The sequence below is a fragment of the Poecile atricapillus genome, chromosome W, assembly GCF_030490865.1.
Source record: "Poecile atricapillus isolate bPoeAtr1 chromosome W, bPoeAtr1.hap1, whole genome shotgun sequence".
Classification (NCBI taxonomy): Eukaryota; Metazoa; Chordata; class Aves; order Passeriformes; family Paridae; genus Poecile; species Poecile atricapillus.
The window spans coordinates 43,207,075-43,230,597 of NC_081288.1; the positions used below are offsets into that span (position 1 = coordinate 43,207,075).

General features: G+C 41.4%; 1 protein-coding gene across 1 annotated transcript in view; it reads right to left on the bottom strand.

Moving 5' to 3' along the window:
* LOC131592492 (high mobility group protein HMGI-C) overlaps positions 1-10,996 on the bottom strand; it is a 107,882-nt gene extending 96,886 nt beyond the window's left edge. The window contains exons 1-2 of the mRNA XM_058864036.1: positions 10,085-10,996; positions 7,298-7,384 (exon numbers count right to left, since the gene is read on the bottom strand). Of these exons, the coding sequence (XP_058720019.1) occupies positions 7,298-7,384; positions 10,085-10,195 (198 nt within the window). The 5' untranslated portion in view covers positions 10,196-10,996. The remainder of the gene's footprint in view (positions 1-7,297; positions 7,385-10,084) is intronic.
* Between the last annotated feature and the right edge of the window lie 12,527 nt (positions 10,997-23,523).

Genomic DNA, 23,523 nt, shown 5'->3' on the forward strand with positions numbered 1-23,523 from the left:
CACACAGCCCCAGCTGCTCAGGGCCCTCAGCAGAGCCCTGACCAGCCACTGACATGCAGGCTCAGAGCAATTGGGAAACCTGAGAACCTCCAATAACATCAAATCTAGTCTTCCATGGGCCATCAAAAAGTACTTGAAGATACTAAATTAAAAATACAGCCTGTTTACAGCAGCTACAATTCCTTTTTCTCCTTTTTCCTTTCTCATTATATTCATGCATGAAAATAATTAGGACAGAATATCATCATGAACATGTCTGTGCTCTTATTGGGAAACAATTTCTCCATTTTTCACACGAAGTTTTCCAGGCAAACACACATCTTTAAGCTGCAATAAGTAAACCTATTATGGCCCAAAACACACCTTCCCTTTCCAGGTTTAAGGAAACAATGGGGAAGAGGCCCTAAAAGTGACAGCTATATTTATGTAAGCCCAGCAGTTGCTCCCAGAGCTTAGCTTAAACGAAATATGTGATTTTTTATAGGCTCTTCCACTAATTCCACTGCATGAAATTGTGAATACTACTACTAATAACAGTACTTATGCAGTACACTAAAAAAACTTAGAGAGTTTAAAATGAAAAGTCAGGTTATTCTCTCTAGCTAGGCTATGAACATCCATACACTTCACCAGGTAAACGATCCTGTTCCACTCAGGATTTTGCCACTACCTGTAGTCAGGGCAGGACTTGCTAGATACAAAGTCACCAAGAATGAAGACTTTTAATACACATGAATTGTGTTGCTTTGGTTTTTTCCCCCAGTTACCTGTACATGTATTTGATTTGCCCTTAGAAATCAACTGTGCCATTAAATAAGTCACTTGCTGGTCAATCACTGTAACATACACTGTAACCTAATGCTGTGTAAATCGGATCTCTCTATAAGAGAACTTGAGCTGAGAAACTAGTGGAGGAATCTCTACAAAAAAACCTGCCCTGTGAGTTAAATGCAATTACTTTGAAATAAATACCTCGCAATAAGAAAGCTGTGAAAAATAAAATTCACACTCCTGAAGGGCAAAATTATCACTCAGACTTGTTAAAAGAGTAAACTTGAGCTTTAATCATTTATACTGGTGTTACATGTAAGGTGAAACCCTCTTAAGAGAATACTTGTTAAAGTGCATTTACTATATCTTGTAGCTGTCTATTTCAGAGTTTTGTTTCCCTTAAGCATTCAATATCTTTATACCTTGTAACCTGAAGGATGCAGACAAACAGATACGGTTTAGTGTTGATAAGCTGTAGCCCCCTGCTTCCACATTTACTCCATGAAACACTGGGCATTAATCTTAAAAAAGAAATTATTAGTTACAATTGGTCTTAACAAATCAACACTTGACATGTTATCAGAGCACTAAGGCTATTTATTTTCTTCTGTGTATCAATGCATCTGAAGAAAAGATCCTTTTCCAAAATTCTATTAAAAAGAATTAACTTTTTGAAAACAGAAACTACTCTGGTCTAATAATTAAAGTCCGCACAAACCTGACACAAATTTTAACTACCAATTATAATGAACATGAGAGATTTCTTTGAATAATTAATCTTTGCTTCCTGCCACAAACTGTCACATAGTGTGGCCGCTTCCCATGAGCAGTGCTGAGCTCTACCACCACCAAAGGTCCACATCAGAAGTGGCTGGTGTTCCTGCTGGCTAGTTTGGGTAATGGTTTGTCAAGTGCTTGGGGACCTTGCAGATTGAAAGGCACTATATTCCTGCAGTATATGACTTCCACCTCATGTTAGAAGAAAAACATTTCCATAGTTCTTATCAAAACCAAATCTTTCCCAGAGGTGAGCTGAGCAAACAGCCAGGCATGCCAGAGGTGATGTTTTGGTACAGAGAGATTCTGTAAGTAAATAGCAAGGTTTTCACAGATTAAACTGCAGAAAATGAATGACAAGAACCTCCAAAGTGGAAGTTTTAATCTTCTCTTCAAGAGAAGAGAAAGACAAAACACTGTAAGAACAAACAAAAGGAGTAGAAGCAGCACAGTGGTAACAATAAATACATGAAGTTTAGGAAAATATTCCACCTCTTTCCCTCTTTTTTTAGCCTGACTTTTGCTAAAATACAGCCTGTATTTTCTCCAACAACTTAAGACTTTAACCAAAACCTTGCAGGAATGTTTTACTGTGTATCAGATAGATAATACTGGTTTCTCCATGAAAGCACTAAAACATTCCCTTTCCCCTGAACAGGTTTTTGCATCATCAGCAACACTCCAGTCTGTTGGCTCCTGGCTTCAATTGAAGAGTTGTCTCTGAAGCTAGGGACAAATCCCGACAGAGCTCCAGGCCACCCAGAGATGGTGTTTGGTCAGGGGGTTTTTAACATTTGGTGCTACTATGCTATGAGGTGTGACCTTGCTTATTGCAGCTAAGACTGCAAAGAGGAATCACTAAACTTAAAGAAGAATCAGGTAAGTTATCAAACACAAGGAGTATTTCACTAAAAATATGAAACATCTTATAAACAATAATATGAACACACCATTTTTGCAATGTCACATGCAAGGAACAGAACTAAATTTACTCACATTTTAATGCATGAACTATATGGGAAATGTTTTTTATTTATCACAGGTGAGGAAGATCACAATTTCAATCACTGCTATCTGGAAGTGAGCTAACAGTCCCTAGGAAGATTTGCAATCCACTTTAGCCCTGTACCACAAGGTCATCAAACCCTGCTTCCAAACAGCTTCTCTCAGCAGCTCTAGGACTTGACTGCCCAAGATCTCTGCCTCCTTATTGCAAAAATGCACTGTACCCAGACAGAAACCAAGGCTTTATTACTGAAAGCAATGAACAAGACAAGACAAACAGAAAAAATTGAATGGCTATAAAGAGCTCTTTGGACACCTATGTATTGTCAAGAAGACCTCAAATGTAACAGAATCCAAATTTTAAGAACTCTATCTACTTTGCAAAATGATCTGCTGGAGATCTCAGATAAAATGTGTCAGAGCTGTAAGTCAGGTAAAGTAAGTGATAGTTCTCAGGATGAAGATCACTGCTGTCAAACAGAGTCAAAAGACCTTGCCCAGGAATGTGTCCATCTCAAAAAACCACACAGTTATTTAGTCAAAAAACACTCAAAAAAAAAACCTTAGGCATTGACTAAGTAGAAAACCATCACACTTTCCGTGTCCTGTTTTATCCATTTTAATTCTAAACAAAAATCAGTCTTCTGCTTTTCCTATCTTGGTCAAAACATCTGATTTTGAGGTCTCTCGTTTTTTCAGTGCAATAACCATGCTACAATCACTTGATAAACTTTATCTTGTTTCCCTTTAAGCTTGCAATGACTGGTGTTGGTGAAAATGAATGAAGCATGGAGAAGCCAACATTCATGAACCAATTCAGGGCAGAGTCCTGATCACATGCACTTTTCTGGTTTGTTTTTTTTGTTTTTTTTGGGTTTTTTTGTTTTTTTTTTTTCTTTTACCTTTGGACTGCTTAACCCAGAGACATGCCTTTCTACATACCAAACCTGGCCATGTAACGTAGTGACAGCAGCAAGTACAGTCACACACAGGATCACAAGCTCTAGTTTTCAGAGGATGATGCATCAAGCTCTGTAGGCATTTTCAGTGAAACTCACTACACCAATAACTACAACAAAACTCAACATATTTTAGCTGAAGGAAATTTTATTAAAGAATTTTTACCATTGTATATTCCTGGGACATCCCTTGACAATTTCTTTAAAGACAGTTATATACTACTCCTTTTTCTAATGTCACAAATGTGTTTCCCTCTCTCAAACAGGAAATTATTTGTACCTATATAGTATTACAGTATTTTTGTCAAGCCAAACTACAGGAGCTAAAAAAACCCCAAAAAACCCCAACAACAACAACAAAAAAAAGCACCCTAGAAAAGGAAATGTGATGGGCTGGGAACACAGCTCACCACGAAAAGGAAAATGAACGGCAGAACACCCAGGAAATTAAAAAGGAAGATTCCCCACTATGATCTTCCTGAAAAATATGGTTGTGCTTTAGGGAGAAAAAAACCCAAAACCCAATTCACATTTTGTTGGTTTTTTTCAAATATTTTAAATGAATGACAGAATAACTTGTTTAAAGATGCAGACTGCATAATAACCACCTAACTGTGGGGATTCAAGTGCAAGGTGATCAGGAGTTTTTTGTCTCTACCTCTTCTTATCTACTTGGTAACACATTGTGTTCCTCCTGTTTGTGAAAATTAAACAATTGAGAAATTGTTTGGTCTTCTATAAAACACACTTTCATAGAAGTTTTTGTGTCTAGTTTATAAAAACTTAGGCACATGTGATATGCAAGGCTTTAAGGAAAAGAAAAAAAGCATATTAACCAAAATTAGAGTAATTGCCACATTATTAGCTGTTCAGTTAGTTTTGCAACATTCTGTATGCATTGTCAAGTTTCACATTGCTAATTTCATAACAAGCACAGTTTGTTTTCAGATGCCCCAAGGCCAGTTTACTAAGACCAAACACAAGCTCTTAAAGTTTAAAAAAAAAAAAAAAAAAAAAAAAAAAATCCAAAAAAACTCCAACAAAAATTTAAAAAAAAAAATAAAATCCTGTGCACCAAGTAATTTTAAATATACAACACAACCACAATTCCAGGGAAAATCCATCAAGCAATTTAAGGGTATTTCCTTTTTGAAGTATAACAAAACAAAGCCCCAGTTCTGGAGTATTTTTAACTCACTGCCAGTTTGTGCAATACATTTTTAATTGTGATGTGTAATGCTTTGCAAGAGAACACCCAATCAATTAATCATGAGTGCCTTCTCATGGCTGCTCGGTGGGTTCTCCTGGTCGACGTTTATCTAACATGTTGTGAACACTCTAAAGCATTTCAATGAGCTCCCTTTGAAACACACAGGGCACGCACTATTCTTTAGAAATTCCAGCAAATTCCAGCTGGGTGTATAGTACCCAGGTTCACTTGTAGAGGGGCTTAAGCTAAGATAGCCAGTTCTCATTCTGGTAGCTGGGACAGGCTGGAGAGAGCTTTAATAAATGTATGTATACATATGTATGTGTAAATAAGTGTACTACAAAATTAAACATATAGCTCACTCCTCTTAGAGGTGATACCCTCACCACCAAATGAAGCTTTCTTACAGTGCTAAAACTTTCCCATCATTATTACAGTTAGAAAAACTATTGGAAATAATATTACATTAAGAGATACTTTCAGATACCTGGTGAGAAGCTGAACCATTTTAGAGAGGGCTAATTATCAATTTGGAAAAAGGGCTAAAATATTTATTTGAAATGTGATACCAGCCTCTTTCTTCTAGTAAGGCTTTATAAGTGTTTTGTGTTTTAGAGGATTTATCAAACATTTATATACTTTATCTATAAACCTAGAAACCAGTAAGACTTGTAATTACATACCCCTCAAAGGGTTTTTTTATTACAAAAAATGATGTGGTCTTTGGTCAATTTTTTACATTCGCAACACCCAAAAGCTTTAATTAGTGCAGTATCTTGCTGCATTATGAAAATCAAAATGTTATAATGAAATGACTCAATTTGTAAATTAGATTAAGAGAGCATAACTATGTACCAGAATCATCTGGAAAACTTTTTGATTTAATAAACCTACACATATATGAATGTTTTAAAATTATTTTCCATTTACACTGATTTCCAAATCACTTATGTAAATTAACTAATGTCAATATTTATTTTAGAAGAATCTTTTAAAAATGCATTTCTACAAATCACTTAAAATTTAATCTTAGTACAAATGTTTCTCCTAGGAAAGCCAACACTCTTAGGAGTAATATTTAAAATACTAACGCTCATTGGATTTGCTAGACTAATAAAAAACTGCTCTCTCTTTTTTGAAGAGTGACATATAAACTATTTTAACATGAATCTAAGGGATGCTTTTAGTGTATAAAGAAAAAAAAATAACATTTTAAGCACATTACCTTGCAGAATGGCTTTGAAAGGTTTTTAATACTTTAATACTTAACCTGTAAAACATTTTTCACTAATTCATGGATTTCTTGACAGAACATGCTGCTTTTTTTCCAGCCCATAAAGTAAGGAAAAAACCAAAAAACAACTAAAAACCAAACCAATTTTGAACTTAAAGACAGTTGGAAAAGTACCTCAAACAAATGCTGAGAACACTTTAAACAAAACAGACATGCAACCATAGTCACCTTTTAATGATTTAATATTTATCAGTAGTTGCTATAGTAATTTATAACACTGAAAACTATCAAACTTAATATGGTCAGTACCATAGGCATACTGAAAAATGAACCATAATTAGATGAAGACACAAATACCTTCCACACATTTTGTCACACACGTCCTGAAAAGATACTGATACACTTTAACACTACAGCTCACTACCAGATTTCCCAAGCTTTTGTTTCTGATTTAGTACCTGTAAACCAGTGCTAACTGCTGTATAACCAACAACATAAACAAATCTCCCATATTTGTTTTCAAGCCCATAGACAACTATGTGCCTTTACTAAAATATTTCCTACAGAAGGATATGCATGATTTGCCTTGATAACATAGCTTTTAAATGCTGTGCTTTCCCCAATTTAAATAAAATGTAGTCAGATTTTCATGTTGTATCTGTGATGTAAAGCCCATGCACTAAATGCAGTGATTTCAGGGCGCTTCTCCTGTAGATAAAGGCAATCAGAACCACCACAATAAAAGTTTGGTCCCATCACCAATCAGAAATAGTGGTTCAGAAGACCAAAAGCACTTCCAGTAAAAGTCTCTTTGAAACTGATTACTAAACAAGATATAACAGGCTTTTACTCAAAGTTTACTTTACCATCACACTTTAAAGCTGTAAATTTCAATATATGCACTATTTCCATCAACACATAATTGGATTTACTTCTAATTAACTTATGCCTGACAAAGCACTTAGCTTTAATATACAGATTTGGTCTGTAGTAGTAACAACTGTAAGTGGGCAAGAAATTAATCTTCATCTTACAAAAATCTTAATGAAGAAAATAATATCCTTAATATTGACTTCCTTACTATATATAGGACATTTCATGGTTTCTTGTGAAATACATTCTTATTTCATTAACCTGTAGACTACTAAAAAAGAATGTCCTTATGGGTTCTGTACTTAAGGTCTTCATGTTAATTCTAGTTTTAAAAATGTGAAATTCATGCTTTATGTAGCATTATTAAAAGAGTTTCAATCCCACACTTCACAGCCTAAATTATTGGATTTTTTGCTAGTAGCTGATGAAAAAACAGCAAAAGTAATTCTTTCTCTTTAATAATCTCACCTTCTGAGCTGCTTTAGAGGGACTCTTGTTTTTGCTTCCTTTGGGTCTTCCTCTTGGTCTTTTAGGAGATGGTTCACCAGTTGGTTCCTAAATACAGGAAGACATGCTGTTGTGGCAAAAGGCTACAACTAACCCAGATGATCTAAAGAATATACTAAACTGAGAAGTTGCTTTAAACATATGAAATAACAGTTCCATTAAATAACATAATAGTAATAGTGCAACATGAAAAATTTAGCAACTCCAGGTAAAGGAAAAAATAAATTTTGCATAATAAAGGAGTTTAATTTCTCTTGCAGTTGCATTAAAAAACTTGTAGAAGTATGTATATTCTAACATATAAATTATAGCAGGAAACACATTTTTTAAAGATGGCTATGATTTCCCTCATATAAGAGCAGTTATGTAAAAAATAATAGTTACCCATTTAATTTCAACTGCATTTCATTATAGCAAGATACAAGTATCACATGTAGCTTCCAGCACAAATTTTTTGGGGAAAAGAAGTTAAGTACCAGAATATTGCAAAGTAAGAAGAGACTACTTCTCTCTCAAGGGGGCAATTTTTTCTGTTGTTCTGCAGTAGGCATTATATTCACACCTATTCTAAAGAAAATTGATTTGTATTAACATGCAAATGTAAATGTCTGTTCAAATACAACACTAGTAAGCCAAAAAAACGCAAGCAAAGAAAAATCTGAAACAAAACCCTAACTTGAAAATGAGTCGATACTGATTATTTTAGCTGTTTTCTTAACTAGTTCCTTTGCCTGCCAGTAAATAACCAGCCCTTAAAACTGGGTATGAATTACTAAGAGTTCAGATTCCAAATATTTATTCAGTGAATCATAAACACCATAAAACTCTTCTGGTCTTGAATATTATAGATTTCATTCAGATTACAGGATGTGGTAGAACTAATTAAGTACAGTTTGTTAACTTAAACCAGTTTAAACCCCTTCAACTTTCATAATTCCCGGGCAGCTTAAGGGGAGGCTGGCGGGGGGACTCCCCAAGTGCTGCAGCTCAGTGGCGAGCCCCGCAGGCACTGCACATCTGGGCTGAGCACGTTGAAGGAGACGCGGTTTCCTTTCACTTCCACACATTCAAATGCTACACGAGGAAAAAAAAATAAGGAAAAACTGAAAAAAAAAAAAAGAAAAAAGAAATATAGAAAGAAAAAAAAATTTGAAAAAGAAAAAAGGAAGCCTTGGCACAAGCCAGCAGAGTCGGTGGGTGCCGGCTGCTGGGGCTGGTCGAGGGTAATCAGGGGGTAAAGCACAAAGGGGACAGAGCCCACTGTCACCGAACCGATGGAATGTCACCAAGGGCAGAGCGAGGGAACGAGGGGCTCTGCTTTTACGGCTCTCCAAAAAGTATTTTCTGTGCAATTTACAGGACCATATCGGTGCGGGGGAGGGGAAGGAAGCAAAGCAGTCGGGCTTCTCCCGGCTCGGGGCTCTGCTGCTCAGCTCTCTCCATGTTTCGAGCCCCCCGAAGGTTCTCGTGGCAGTGAGGCTGATGCCAAATGAATGGGAAGTAAACACGTTTAAAGCCCGCGGAAGCTCGCTTTAAATTGAGCTCCACGGACAGCCCTGCTTCTCAATCGTGACTTCCGAGGGAGGCAGGGAAAAGGCTGCGGGCGGCTCCGCGCTGCCCCCGCCGAGCTGCGGGATTAATTGGTTGCATCCGCAGGCAAAATCCTCCTTCGGCGGCGCCGGCGGAGGGGCTGCAGCGAGCGGGGGCTCCCCCCGGCCCCTCGCCCGGCGGCAGGGGCTGAGCGCGGCTCGGCAGCTCCAGGCGATGCGACAATGGCACTTGGGGAAAGGAAGGGAAGGGGGGTGGGGGTGGGAATAACACACGGAGCTAACAACCTTAGCTCGAATTCAGGTCTTGCAAATCAAAAAGGGGAGCCCAGCGCGTCCCTTTCGGGGCCCAGATGAAGGCTGTGGGTGTGGGTACGGGTGGAAAGGAGCACACGGCTCTGCTCCCCGCGTCCACACACGGCAGCGTTCCCGTCGCCTCGACCTGCCCGAGGAAGCGCCGGGGCAAAGGCAAAAGGTGTTGCAAACACAGGGCAAGCCCCCTCCGGCTACCTCCCCCACCTCCATCGGCAACGGGGGCACCTCTCGCCATACGACGAAGGGGGCGAGGGGGGTGGTGGGGAAGGGGGGAAAGCCGGGGGGGTGGGGGGAGGAAAAAGGCGGAAAAAAAAAAAACCCTATGCGATTTTCTAGTCACCCTCCTCTCCCCCAGCCCCAGCATCTAGGGGCAGTTCGGGGGCTGGGCTGGTCAAGATCGGAGGCGGCAGCAGCGCCCGGTGGGACCCGACACATGCACACACACGCGCGCACACAGATTGAGATATTGCGAGGGCTGAGAGGAGGGAGACAGGAGAGCCCCGTTCCCTGCTCCTCGCTTTCGCAATTTCAAAATCAGCTCGAAATGACCCAGCGAGCGCTGGTTGGTCGGAGCCGCGCTGCTCCATGTTCCCCATTTACATTGAAAAGCCCCAGCTCGCTCCCTGCACAATAGTGAAAGTCCCGAGGAGGCTCCGCGGCTCAGCCACGGGCAGGCAGCGCCCCATCGCTCCGGGCTCCGGGGTTCCCCCGCCGGGGCGCCCGCCGGAGCCCCTCGCTACGCCTCTGCACCTCCTCGCCGGGAAGCAGCGGACAACAAAGCCCCCCCGCCCCGTCGCCAGGACTCCTTCACTCGCAGCACAATACGTACATGTACATGCCTATAACACTATAGATCTGCGGCTCTACGTATCTACACGATACTGACTTGTGGTTGTTTCCTGGGTCTGCCTCGTCCTCTCTTCTGAGGCTCTGCGGTTGCAGGTTGCTCCTGGGCAGCAGTGGAAGGCTGACCGGGTCCCTCACCTTGTGCACTCATCGTGACTTCTGCTGCTCAGCCTGAAACCAGTCTCTCCAAAGCACCTTGGAAGGGGGGGGGAATCAAAACGAGCTCTTGCTGCTTTTGCTGCTCGCTGCCACCACCACACCGGACGTCCTGGTGCTGCCAAAAAGGAGAAGAGAAGGGGAGGAGGAGGAGGAGGAGGTGATGGTGGTAGTGGTGGTGGTGGTGGTGGAAGAGGAGGGGGAATGAATCTTTCTTACAATTTAGGAATGGTTAGTAACATGAAGCAATTCAAAAGAGGAGTTACAAAAAAAATTAAAAAAAAAAAAAAAAAAAAAAAAAAAAAAAGGACAGGCAGAGTAAATTGCAACCCTGGAAATGCAAGGAGCGAAGGAAATAGTCCGAGGGTAGTCGGGAGCAAACTAAGAGAGGAAAAAATGTCCTACAAATTGAAAGCAAGTGGTGGCTATCGCGCTTAGATCGGATCAGGACAAATTAAGATAAGACACACTGGAAATGGACTGAGAACACTGCACAATCTTGCCAGAAGCATGCAACCTGGAAAGACGGGGATTTCGGCAGCAGCGGGAGCAGCGCGCAAAAGGAGCGATCATTTAAAAATAATAATAATAAAACGATTTGGGAGATTGGGAGGGAAAAAAAGGGGGAAGGGGGGGCGGTCCTGGGTTCGTGTCTGTGATGCGAGCTCCTGGGACTGGAAATATTATTATGCGAGTCCTGCCCACGGACTAAACTGGGATGAGGGTTAAGGGAGGGAAAAAAAAAATACAAAAACGAAGGAAAAGAAAAGAAAAGCCACCTTTACCCGTGGTTGGAAAAAACAGGAGGGGGCTGTAGGGAAAAAAAAAAAAAAAAAAGAGAGAGAGAGAGAGAGAGAGAGAGAGAGTGAGAGAGGAGGAGGCAGAGCAAAAACCCGGCGATGGGGGGCTGGCGGCCGGCCAGATAAAACACGAGCAGCACGGCAGCCGGGGCAGCGGTGGCGGAGCGCGCCGCCGCCTCACGTGTCCCGCACCGGCCCGGCCGCGCCGCCACCGCGGCTTTAAAGGGCCAGGCCGGGCCCGGCGCCCCGCACGCGCCCGCGGCCACCGCGCGGGGCTGCGCGGCCGCTGCACGTGCGCGCCCCGCCGAACAAAGGCGGCCGGGCCGGGGCCGCCCGGGACGCGCCCGCCGCGCTCCGCCCGCGGGGAGAGCGGCTCTCGCTGGCCCGCGGGGAGAGCGGCTCTCGCTGGCCCGCGGGGAGCGCGGCTCTCGTTGGCCCCCGGGGAGCGCGGCTCTCGCTGGCCCGCGGGGAGCGCGGCTCTCGCTGGCCAGCGGGGAGAGCTGCTCTCTCTGGCCGGCGGGGCGGCCGCCGGGAGCGCGGCTCTCTCTGGCTGGAGGGGAATGCGGCTCTCTCTGGCCCGCGGGGAGCGCGGCTCTCTCTGGCCGGCGGGGCGGCCGCCGGGCAGGCAGTGCCATCGCGGCGCGGGCTCGGCGCCTCGTGAGGCGGCCGCCGCCGCGGTAAGATGTGGGCGGTGTAACCCGACAGCGAGTCGGAGCTGTCCTGCCGGGAGGGTGACGGCACGCGGAATGACCTTGCGGAGAGCCCTGCCCCGACATTGTTCTCCTACGAGCGTGGCGGGGCCACAGGCTGCGCCTCTTCCCAGACCCCGTAGGCAGGATGTCCAGCACAGCCCTCTCCCTCCGCCGGTGTTCGGTGCTCTCCCGTGCAAGCCATGGTTAGGCGCCCCTCCAGTGCGGCAACAAGGAGATGGCCACAAAGGCCAGAGAGGACACCCCCCCTCCCTCCGTCTGCACGTCCCCCCAAAGAAACGTTCACACCTGGGCTTCATGTACAACTTGGGCATTTCCTCCAGTCCCACTCCTCCCACAAGGTCTTGCACGTCGGCTGACGGCCACCCCTGTAGTAACTATCTGGTGACATCCTTTCTCCCCTGCTTAGGGCTGGACAAGCGCAGGAGAGCGCTCAGAAGGAAAAGTTGCATTATCGTATATAATACTGAAGAGGGCAGAGATACTGCTGCAACAGTCCTTGTGCAAACTGTTGAAATGCAGCCAGTATTCTTGTCACCTTACAAATTCTTATACCTATTGATAAATAAGGAAACAGGCAGAAAGTTACTACAATCATAGTCATTGACCAGCAAGCACTGTGCTGAGGAGACAGCTGAGTTATTTTCTATGGAATAGAAAAAGTACATTGCAGACAGATGGGCTAAAGAAAGAGTAATCCTAGAACACTTCTAAAGGCTGAAAATATTGCCAAAGTGTTCTTAATCCAATCACAAGAATCCCAAAGCCTGCTTCGCTCCCATCCCCAAAAGCAACCAGCTAGGGAAGATAGACACAGTCCACCTGTTATATCTAACAGCTATCAGAAAAGCCTTGTAGTCTGACTGCATTGTGTAAAATACTCAGTTCCCATCACACCATGAAGAAATCCATCGAGCCCTACATCTCTTCTATACATCAAAAGAATAAGCTGCTGTATGTGATCAGGATTCCAAGAGGAGATTGTGAAGTCTTTAGTTTAAAGTGTCACAACACATAACTTTTATAACATCCATTAATCTCTTAAAAGCATATTCATGTGTCCATTTCTCTGGAAGAAAGTGTTACACGTGATTAGTAAAAGCCTGTTGCTCCAAAACATCCAGCTCTACAGAATCATCCTATATATTAATTGTTCCACTAGTCTTCCCTTGAGCAGTTCTAGTAAAAACTGTATAGTTCAAAGACTTTTTACATATAGCCATAAGCAAATAATTTTCACATGAGATCAGTATTCCTAAGATCACTGTTTGAAAGCTGTTCCAGGCAACAAAAGCCTTGATGCTTGCACTGTGCCCAGCACAACAGAGTTTGCATCTTTCTACAGTCTGACTACAGATTCACCATTATAAGAATCAGTATCCAAGATCTAAATAACTATAAGTCTTTCATTTATTTGAAACTATCCCGATTCCCTCCTTAACCAAAAGTGCTTAGACAATAAATCAATGTGATATTCCCTATGGCAATTCCTATGTGGATACAATGCTGTCTAATCAAAAATGTAATTTATATACAGAGTACCTTAACCCAGGTAAGCAACATGACATGCAGAACCCAGAAAGCCTTCCTTTCCTCAAGTGGCTGATGGAAGCTGAGGAGCGAAACAGCTCTTTGTTTTTTTCCAGGTTCCTTCCCAAAAGAGATGTGGTAGCTGTTCCTTCCACTGTTCCAATCTATCCTCTGACAATAGAGATGTATTTACACAATATTCAGTGCAAACACCAGTGAATACAACTGCATAATTAATCAAAGGGACTACTGCAAAGTCACTGGAGTAGACATAACCTACTTTCCACCAGCTTTGGTCTGGGATTTAAGATTTGGTCTATTAACAGAAGTACTAATTGTCAGTGCTTTTATTTTTTTGTTTTCTGGAACCATTCATAATAGCATAGGAAACTTATAGACATAAAATCCGGCCTGATTTCTAGTCTCTATGACTCTTAAACTCAGGCCATTTCCAAAGAAATCAGAGAAACTTCCTAGAAAATTAAGAAGGCAATGAGAATCAATGTGCAGATTTTGCTACCAAACCCAGAACACTTATAAAAATGGCCATTTGTTATTCTGTAATCAGTGCGATGGCTTGTAGAGGGTTAATTTGCCTCTCTTCCCAGAGGAGATTTTTTTAATTGTGCATTCTAATAGCAGCAGTAATATTTTGTATCAGAACAAAGAATCAAGGTTGCAGGAAAGTATCTTTTAGAATGACAGAAGATTACAGGTTAAATAGGCCTAGGAGATTATAAATAGCAGCAATAAATAGCTTGCTCACTTCTGCATCCATTTCCTTTCTCAAAAGCCTACAGATGCAGAAGAAACCATACTGCATGGTCATGGGGAGGTGTCACCTATAGATAGTAACCTAACATAACCCATAATACGTAAGTACAATTAACTCCCACCAGTGGAAGTCTGTGAGCTCAGATGGTCTTAGGGGGTAGTGGTTTACACAAGGAGAGAACTTTTTTATTTTTTACAAGTTGTTACTGAAGGTCTGTGATACCAACTATGTGATAGGAAGCATGTCACCAACTTTATAATGCCTGCTCACCATGTACATAGGAGGGCAGAGTCAGGACACCCCTCTATTCTGTCTCAAGAGGGTCCTGTTTTCTCCACCCCAGCTCTCATGGAGTGCAAGCTACTCAAAAGGGGCAGTTTAATAGTAAGATAGTAAGTTTAAGGCCTTAGCTCAGGGGAAGCAGCAATTTTTTAACTGTGAAAGAGATCTCTTGCCCGGAATGGGAGAGCAGATGGTAAAATTCAGGAGAACTTTTTTGACTGTTTGCTCCATATTTCAAGAAGCTTACAGCTCTGCACTGCCTCAGAAAACTCCTTAGAGGAACAGCCTTGGCCTACCAGGGCTAGAGGCTGCCATATCTGAAGGGCTATATTTTGTGTGGGTATTTCACTTCTGCGGCCAAACAGAGAAGCCAAAGATATTTATGTAGTTAAAGGCTACAGTGGGTACTGGGAATCCTGATACTCTGCTGCCAGAGAACCAGTTAGTGCAGGAGAAGTACATCTTGCAAACATTGTCTGTATTTGTGGGAAAAGCTAATTTTTGTTTTCCCGGGTTCCTTTAGAATGTGCTGCCTGTGGAAACACACAGGCAGAAGAGAGAGGAGAAGAGCAGACACACGAACCTTGAATGCACCTATGAGTTGGGCCAGAGTGTATCACCATTCTTCCACTCTTTTTATCCAGCTGGTGGGACCAACAGTGGCTATTGCTTCATAATCAGCAACCTGGAGATGGCTCTGAGAATGCTTTAGGGAAGCATGACTGTGACTGACAAAAACGGCCCAGAAAAGAACATTAAGGCTCACGCTCATGCTTTGTCTGCAGTGGCAAATTTCTTCCCTCCTCCAAATTCCCACCATTGCCAATATGAATGCAGCTGGACAATTGTTAGAGATGTTGTGAGGCATAATATATGAGTTTTCATCTAGTCAGCCATTTGCAGCACTGTGTCAATTAACCCTCCTCAGAGCAGGGTTAACTGATACACTGCTGAAAACGGCTGCTGGAGCTGAAAGCTGTCTATACTAAGATTCCCATTGTTGCTAACTCTGGTGCAGCTGCAGTGGAATCAGTCCACGTGGGATTATTTGGTAACAATTCTCCAACCTAAAAACTGCTTCAAAATGCAACACAGCCACCTGATGGGCCAAAACACCCTTCCACTGCACCTCAACAGCTATGCACCCAGGCTGTCGCCATTCATAATGGGATTTCTTTCAGTCCAGAAGTTACTTTTTGCATTTCTGTATGAAGTACTAAGTGCTTCATCTCAGAAAACTGGTGTTCCTGTCACCCCCATAGAAATGCCTCTGCTTATTAGCTCTTATTAGCTCTGGACTTGAAGATGTGTGTTGGAAGAGCCAGTTTTCTGTTAGTCTCTTTTCTTTGATTCATACACTCAAAAATTTGTCATTTCACATATGAAAACTTTGTGATTTGTTTTTTGTTTTTATTTCTTTATGCAGATCCAGTTCTTTAATTTATGGCTGGAGTCCTGGTTCGCTAGGAATTTTGTTTTTTTCCCTGTTAACAAGTAAAGCCTTATTTATGCAGAACAGTACCATGAAGACTCAAATTGATTTCTGAGGGAGTAAAGTTCTATTTTGAATAAGCAGAGTTGGCAGAATCAGTCCCACTTATTTCCATGTACTTTAGGAAGCAGTTATGAAACATGCTGGTGAAATGGGTGTTTTACCCTCTGCTGACTAAGACTAATACTTCTAAAAGCCCCTCTCTATCCTTCTCCTACATCCATGTCCAACACTAACTAAAACAAGGAAGTGTTGTTTGGCATTTGTTACACTTTGGAACCACTATTTATCAGACAGATGCTGGCAGTCAGGTTTTTTTAAGTGCAGTTTCCAAGTGTGAGAATGTTGAAGCCCAGGCTCAGCAAAAATCTCAGTGAAAAACTCTAGCTCACTAAAGCCTCTGATTAATGACAGGCAGGTTTCAATTCATGCATGGCATCTTATGCAAATACAGAACACAGCTATTTTCAGAATTCTGGGCAAATGCATATGCCTATGAATATTTACAGAGGCTCGACATACCCACGCAGGGAAATGGCAAAGGGGCAGACCCAGATGAGATGCAATCCATAGCCTCCCAGCTGTAGTGGTGAGCACTAGAGCTTAGCTCAGGGTGTTGGGATGTTGAGCAAAACTGATTTGGCAGAAACTTGGATACAGCTGAGTATTTTGAGAAAGGGGAAAGGAAGTGGCTCACTCTTCCTTCATTCCTGATACTGCTGCTGCGGCTGTTTCTCGCTCCCAGAGATCCCTTTGGACAAAGGGAGTGGGCACGGTAACTGAATAGCCTGCAAAGCAGGAGTGACAGCTGCCTGTGGAAGGAAGGAGCAGCTCCATACTGACTACCCTTTAGCTCAGATTTAGCTGTAGGGATGCACGGTGAGGTTGTCAGATCACAGCTGTTGTACAACTTGGTAAACATGTTTATATCTTTGCTTAAATGGTTTTCATTAATCTCCTGAAGGGTTCTTACAAAAACGCTGAACAACTCCCATCCCAAATCCCAGTGGAACTGGATTTCTCTTCTCCCTCACCCCTACTCCTTTTTCCTTTAATATTAGACTCAGTATCTTGCATATGGTTTTATATGAAACTCTAATTAAAACTCCTTAAGACTGGCTCATTTTTCTCTGCAATGAGTTCAGTTCTTTTTTATACCTTCCAGAATTTACTATACCATATCTAAATACTGGCTGTAATCCACATGTTTTAGATCATTCTCTATAATGGTCCTGTTGTTATAGAATCCTTTGTGTGTGTGTGAGAAAGAGAGAACACGCATATGTGTTGGAAGCAAGACAGGGTGCATAGAATTGTTTGGAAAGAGAAATCAGAGTATACCAATTCCATAAAGGACTTCTGAACTGATAGCATAAAAATGATAAACATAGTTGAGCACTGAAATTATAGACCTCCGGTTCATTCAGATTGAACTGTGGGGATGCACCTTCTATGTGTGATAATTAATATTTCTGATCCCAACATGTTACTCTTCTATATATATATACTAAAAATGTATGGCTCATTCAACTTTTGTTGCTATATAATTTTACAGATCAGATTTATTGTTGTCACGTTTGCTTATTTTTACTTGTATTCTAAGTGTAGATCCTTGACCTGAGTCATATGTGTCAGTCAATGGTAAGCTGCATGAAGACAAACCTAAGGCAGCATCTGAAAGTCCTTATTCATTACACCAAAAGCTCATTACCTGCTGGAGACCATACAGAGAACTTGCATATATAGGATAAATAAGTGATCCAAGGAAAAAGCAGAAAAAGCTTAATTTGACAAACCATAAGCTTTAATCAAAACATGCAAAAAAGTCACAGTGTCCTAATGTATGGCTAGAACTTATGAGGAGGAACTGAGAAATGCCTCTACTTCCAGGGCAAAATGAAATCAGTAGCCCTGTTGCAGTGGGTGCCTTTGACTCTTGCCTGTTACTCCACATGTAGAAGATGCATTTAAGTGGCAAACAGATAGGCATGGACTGATTTTGTGCCCAGCAAGTGTGTCCTACCTCACAGCCCGTCCAGTTCATGCTCACAGCAGGCTGGGCGTCCTCATGCACATATGGAGTCACAAGAGCGTGGCAAATTTGCTCTCACATTTCTTTCAACTTCTCATTGCAGACAAGTATTAAGACAGCCTGTCAGTGCTGTAAATTCAGACCTCTTTCCCATGTGGAGAAACAACCACCCAGAACAGAGCAGAACAGATGCAGAACACCCTGCACTAGCTATTCCACTCATGTCCCATACTTGTAGGGCACTGGGCTGGAGATTAGGATATCATTTTCTGCTGGAATTAATTTCACCCAAAGACAGTTTACTTACTTTCTATATATATTTTTTTCCCCCACAAGCTAAGATAAATTTCTGCTTTGGTCCATTAACAATACTTGTATTTTTAATCAGAATTATTTTGTACTGTATTTTCTTTGGAAATAACAGTAATACAGTTTATGTGAAATACAAACAAATGAGGGAACCATTTTTACCTAAATGTATGAATAGCATTTTGCAATTTGTCATTGTGATATATTTATCTTTTGAACTTTAAGTGAGCTCAGCTGAAAAAAATGCTTCTCTTCGTCACATGACTGGAAAATATATTACACCACAGAATAATATTGCTGTTTTAGTTTAGAAATTAGAGGCTAGATATAATTTTCCACTATACTTACTTTCACAAAGTATGGAGTAAATTATTTACACTACAGTAAATTCTTAGTACATATTCCAAAAGGTGGTAAATTCAGCATTTTCGCTTAAATTAATAGATCTTTTGTGGATGTGTGTTAAAACTAAGACCCTTAAGACCTTGTGTTGCCCGCTGAAGCCTTAAAACCACGCTAATATGGCTAGAACAAAACAAATTTCAACAAAATGAAGCCTGGAGGAAGGAAACCAGTTTGGAACAGAAAGACAAAGACTGGCCAGGGGAATGACAACAGAGAAGCATCTGAAGGTTTGGGTTTGCTGTGTGTGTGACACCCGTGCCGTTCTAGAGGCGCAGGGTATGCTGGTGAGCACACGCAGTGTTTGTGCCCAGAGCTGCCCAGACGCAGAGGTGCCGGTGCTTTCCAGCCAGGCCTGCTGCGCCACGGGCTGCGGCGGGAGCGGCACAGCGCGGCAGCCCCGTGCCCAGGCTCCGCGCCCGCCCTGGCTTCCCTGCACACCCGCACAGTTAAGTCACTTCCCGCTTCTGAGCTGCCCCAGCAAACGGGGCTATGGGGAGCGAGCTGCAGGCACGGCAGCAGAGAGAGTCCTGCAGCTCCCCTGCGCTGGGCGGCAGGAGCAGGCCCGGCTGGGCCGTGAGGGGCGCTCCCAGCAATGGCTGCCGCTCCCAGCCGCCATTTTGCGCTGGGGCCGCTTGCCTGCCGCATGCCCGCCGTGTAAGCCTCGTGTGGCGGGAGAGCGGCCACCAGCGAGGGCTGGGCCGCTTGGGAGCTGTGCCTGCTGCTAGAACAATTCATCTGACACACACCCGCTTCCTCACATGCTCCAGAGCTGTAGCCGGGGAAAAAGGCTATGGGAAGGGGCTGTGGGCCTGATAAATTGTCCCATGTGCCACAAAACCTGGCACTCCATAGGATGAAAACCTGTTTCCTACAGTGTACGGTCATCATGTTTCAAACCTGCTACTCCTTTGATAACTGGGTTGATGTTTTGTCCGTTTTCCCTAGTGCGTATATGGAGTGCAAAGGAAGGTCCAGGGCTTAGAGCATCAGTTGGGAGCTCAGGAAATGGAGACAATTCCTGTTCATTCTTGCCTGACCTAGGGCAAACCACATACACACAACAACTTGGAAGTGTTTGGATACCTACCTCCCACTTAGCCGAGCAAGAATGAAAGTCTGTGCCCTATCAGGAAAACACAGATGTGAGTATTCCCTCTCTTCCAGGGCCATTATGAAGATGAAGACATTTCTGGTCTACAGAAACAAGGGTAATGGCAGTTATTAAAAAATCATATATATGAGAAAGGGTAGTGCAAACACAGAGGAAATGTTGCGTGGTTACCTAAGGCAAAGAAACATCTTTAGATGTTTCCAGTTGTGGCTCAGAATTGGTAAAAATATGTTTAACAAATCTTTATACTTAAAAGATCCGTCTCAAAACATTCCTAATCTTTTATTTATTTTTTTGAATAATGATATCAGTAAGAGACCATTATATAATCACAAGAAAATTAAAGCTCTCCAGGGCATGATCTTAGCTATGTAATTAATGAAGGTGGTTAAAAGTACAAAGTGAACCTGAAGCAAAATTTGTACCAGAACCACACCTCATTATGTTTTCCTGCTTAAGTATGTCATAAATAGAGATGTTTATTACACATCTGCCATTTAAAGTACTTATTACATGCAGTGTTATATTTTATTTAGATTTAAAAATTTAAAAACACATGATGACAACTTGTGTTACTATTAATACACGCCTGAGGGGCCAGGCTGCACATGCACATTGTGCCTTAGGTTATATTACAGTTCATTCACTCCAGAGTTACAAATCATTTACAGAAGTATATTGTGTAATTAGTGTGCCTAATTTCAGTCCATGGAGTTTCATTGGTGTGAAACAACAATCAAGCCCTGTATATCCATTCACATTTATTAGGCCAAACTTTGTAGCCTGTCCTTGGAGCATCATTCCTTCCTCTGCTTTCAACAGCAAATGGCATTAAAATCTTCAGAACTTCCCAAAGCAAAAGCAGTTATTTGCTTTCCTTATGATTTTTTTTTCCTTTGATACAGAACTGACTCCAGTGTATGGGCAGAAAGGGCAAGAGATGGTGTACCAGTTATATGCTTCATAATCCTCTCTTCTTCAGATTTGTTTTCCTGAACAGAGTGCCCTCCTGGACTAGCTCCAGGCTGGCCTTGAAGAAATCTTTCACAGAAAATTATCTTGTCCATAATGCAGAAAATTGTGTCATTCATCGCACTTATGAGGCTACTTGCAATTTATTGACAATATTTTTCAAGCACTTTTTCTTGCACTTTTGAAGCAGCACTTAGTAGTACCGTAGGTCCTTCTACCTAACGATTTTAGTTACTGATGGAAGGAAAAAAAAACATATCAACACAATATAATCCTCTTAATGTTATCCAAAATAGCTTTTCCACATAGCAGTTTAATACACAGAAGTCCAGCAGTAGTTCCAGGGTATATTTCTCTGTGTGACTGAATATGTATAACAAGTAATGCCTTAGAGATTCTCAGCTCACCTGTAGAATAGAAGTCTACATTACCTGTTAGGTTAAAATAAATACCAGAAATTTTGCATAGATTGAGGCTGAATATTGTTTATCCTACCCATTGAAAGGCAATATTCTAAATTTATGGAAAAATATAAATGTTTTAATGTGGGAAGGTATTTTCAGGGTATATTTACTTGATTTTGGTCCATTTTTTTATATTATACAAAATAGCCAAAAGTAAGCCACTCTAAACAAGAACTGGTAAAATATATGTGACATACACAGTCTTTAGTGTCTAAATGTATAGTCTGTAAGGATAAAAAGCTCTGCAAAAATATGAACTCTGAGTTTAAAAAACAAAAAGTTAGTTTTTTTCTTCATCCTCAAAGCAAAATGTTTAAACTTCTGTCAGTCTAGTACTGAATGTTTTAAATAGAAGCATAAAAGTCACAATTTCATATAGAATTATTTTATATTAGAGTACCTTATATTTACTAATTGTTAGAATAGCTGCTATATCCATATTAGAATTGGAGAAGTAGTAACTGTATTTTGATTTCTGACAATGTATAAGGTAATATTTGTGCAGTAACATCCGTACAGATGCTTCCATTGAATTGTGCAGGATTCTTGGAGTGTAAATTGTAAAGAAATCCCCAAAATCTAGATGCCAGATGTTTGAATGTTGCTTTATTGCAAGGGTGTATGTCCTTTAAAACAGAATATAATTATCTGGCATTATACTGTTTGACAGATTGAACACTTTCGTAAATGCATGAAGTTTGTGTGAAGTGAAAAAGAAAAGAAAATTGATGGAACATTCATGCATTAATTGGCATAACTAAATAACTAAATAATGGAATAACAGAGCTGCATGAAATATAATACTCTCTTATTTCCAAAAGTCTCTCTCACTCCAACCAAGACAGCTTATTTTCACTGAGAATTCAATACTTCATAGGCTCAGTACTTTGGCCAGGACCCAGCTGAGTAGGTAATTCTGTTCTTTTCAGTGGAGTTACTCACATGCCTAAAATTAAGAAGGAGATTATGTACTTTGATGGACAGCATGCAGAATACTCCAGTTCTTTTCAGAGTCTCATCAGCATGCTGTATACATTGACACTTTGAATTTTGTTTTGCTGTATAGGGCTGTATAGATTTGAAAAGTACAATCAAGAGGGAAACTAATGAAACAAGGAATAAGGAGTTGAAATTCATCTCAGTTTTGATCCAAAAGGGACCACCAGACTGTTTTTGCAAGATTCTGCAAAAGAGAAATCAACTGAAACCATCTTAGTTTTGAAGGTAAGTGCTATTTGTATTGCATTACATTAACATTTAGGGCAAGCTGCATGGGTCTACTAATTTTGCAGGGACTTTGTAATCTCAATATAGAGATTGTGTGGGCAAGACAGCAGGGTACAGGAATATTTGTGAAAGACAATTTGATTCTGATGTCATGATTTGATAATTGATTTTGTTCTGTGGGAAAAACAACCTTCTCAGAGTGGTACACTTTTAAAAGAAACCCCTAGTACGTCCTGCAAAATGGATGGCACTTCATCAGCAACCATGTTAAGCCTGCCCTTCAGGACAGAGGAACAATCCACTAAATTTAACCATACTTGAAAGAATGAAGTCTAAAAAATAATCAGGCTCCTACAAGTAGCTAAGGGAGATCTACATGCATACTCCAAGAGAAGGAAAGTTGGGCAGAATTCAGGTGTAATAGGTTAAATTTGAGAGTAGCCCTTTATCTAATCAGTACAGATGATTGACTGGTCATTCAGAACACCTTCCAAACTTGCTGCAAACCTCCTCTTTTTGTCTGGTAGAGAAAGTCAAATGAGGGACTGTTCCCAGCAAAAAGGAGGAGGAAGACCAGAGGATAACCAACACCCACAGGGAGTGTGTTCAGGCTTCATTAGGTACTCATAGAAAGTGTGTATGATTGCTCCCAATTTAGCTGTCATTTAAGACTTTAGGGGGTAGGTAGATAGATATAGAACCCATTAGTAAACAGAGCAGGACAGTGTGGGAAACAGTATGAATAAAGCAAAATGGGATTCAAGTGGTCAGTGTTCATGGGTAGGAAGTCCAGTTACAGAAAGTACTTTTTTTTTTTTTCACATTGAAAACAATAGAACAATACACACTGAAGAAACACTTATTAGACACAAGAAATACGATGCTGCAAAAAGTAATAAAAAGGAGATATAGGGAGTTATTAAAATGGAATATTAAGAGAGGCCAAATCATGTTTCTGTACTAATTTCCTCTAAGAAATTTTAGAGTGTTGGAAAACTAAGAATTGCCTTTTGGAAGCAACAGTCAAGTGTTCTCATGGATTTCCACAGAACAATACTCTGAGACAAGATGGACAAGTACAACATAGTAAATGGGTAGACAGACACAGGTGCAGAATTACTGGCAGCTCTGCTCTGAAAGCAGATCCTTCATTGCAGGTCTCATTGTGGATTTATTATTAACATGCGTTTCTCCTTTCCAATGAGTTTTGCATT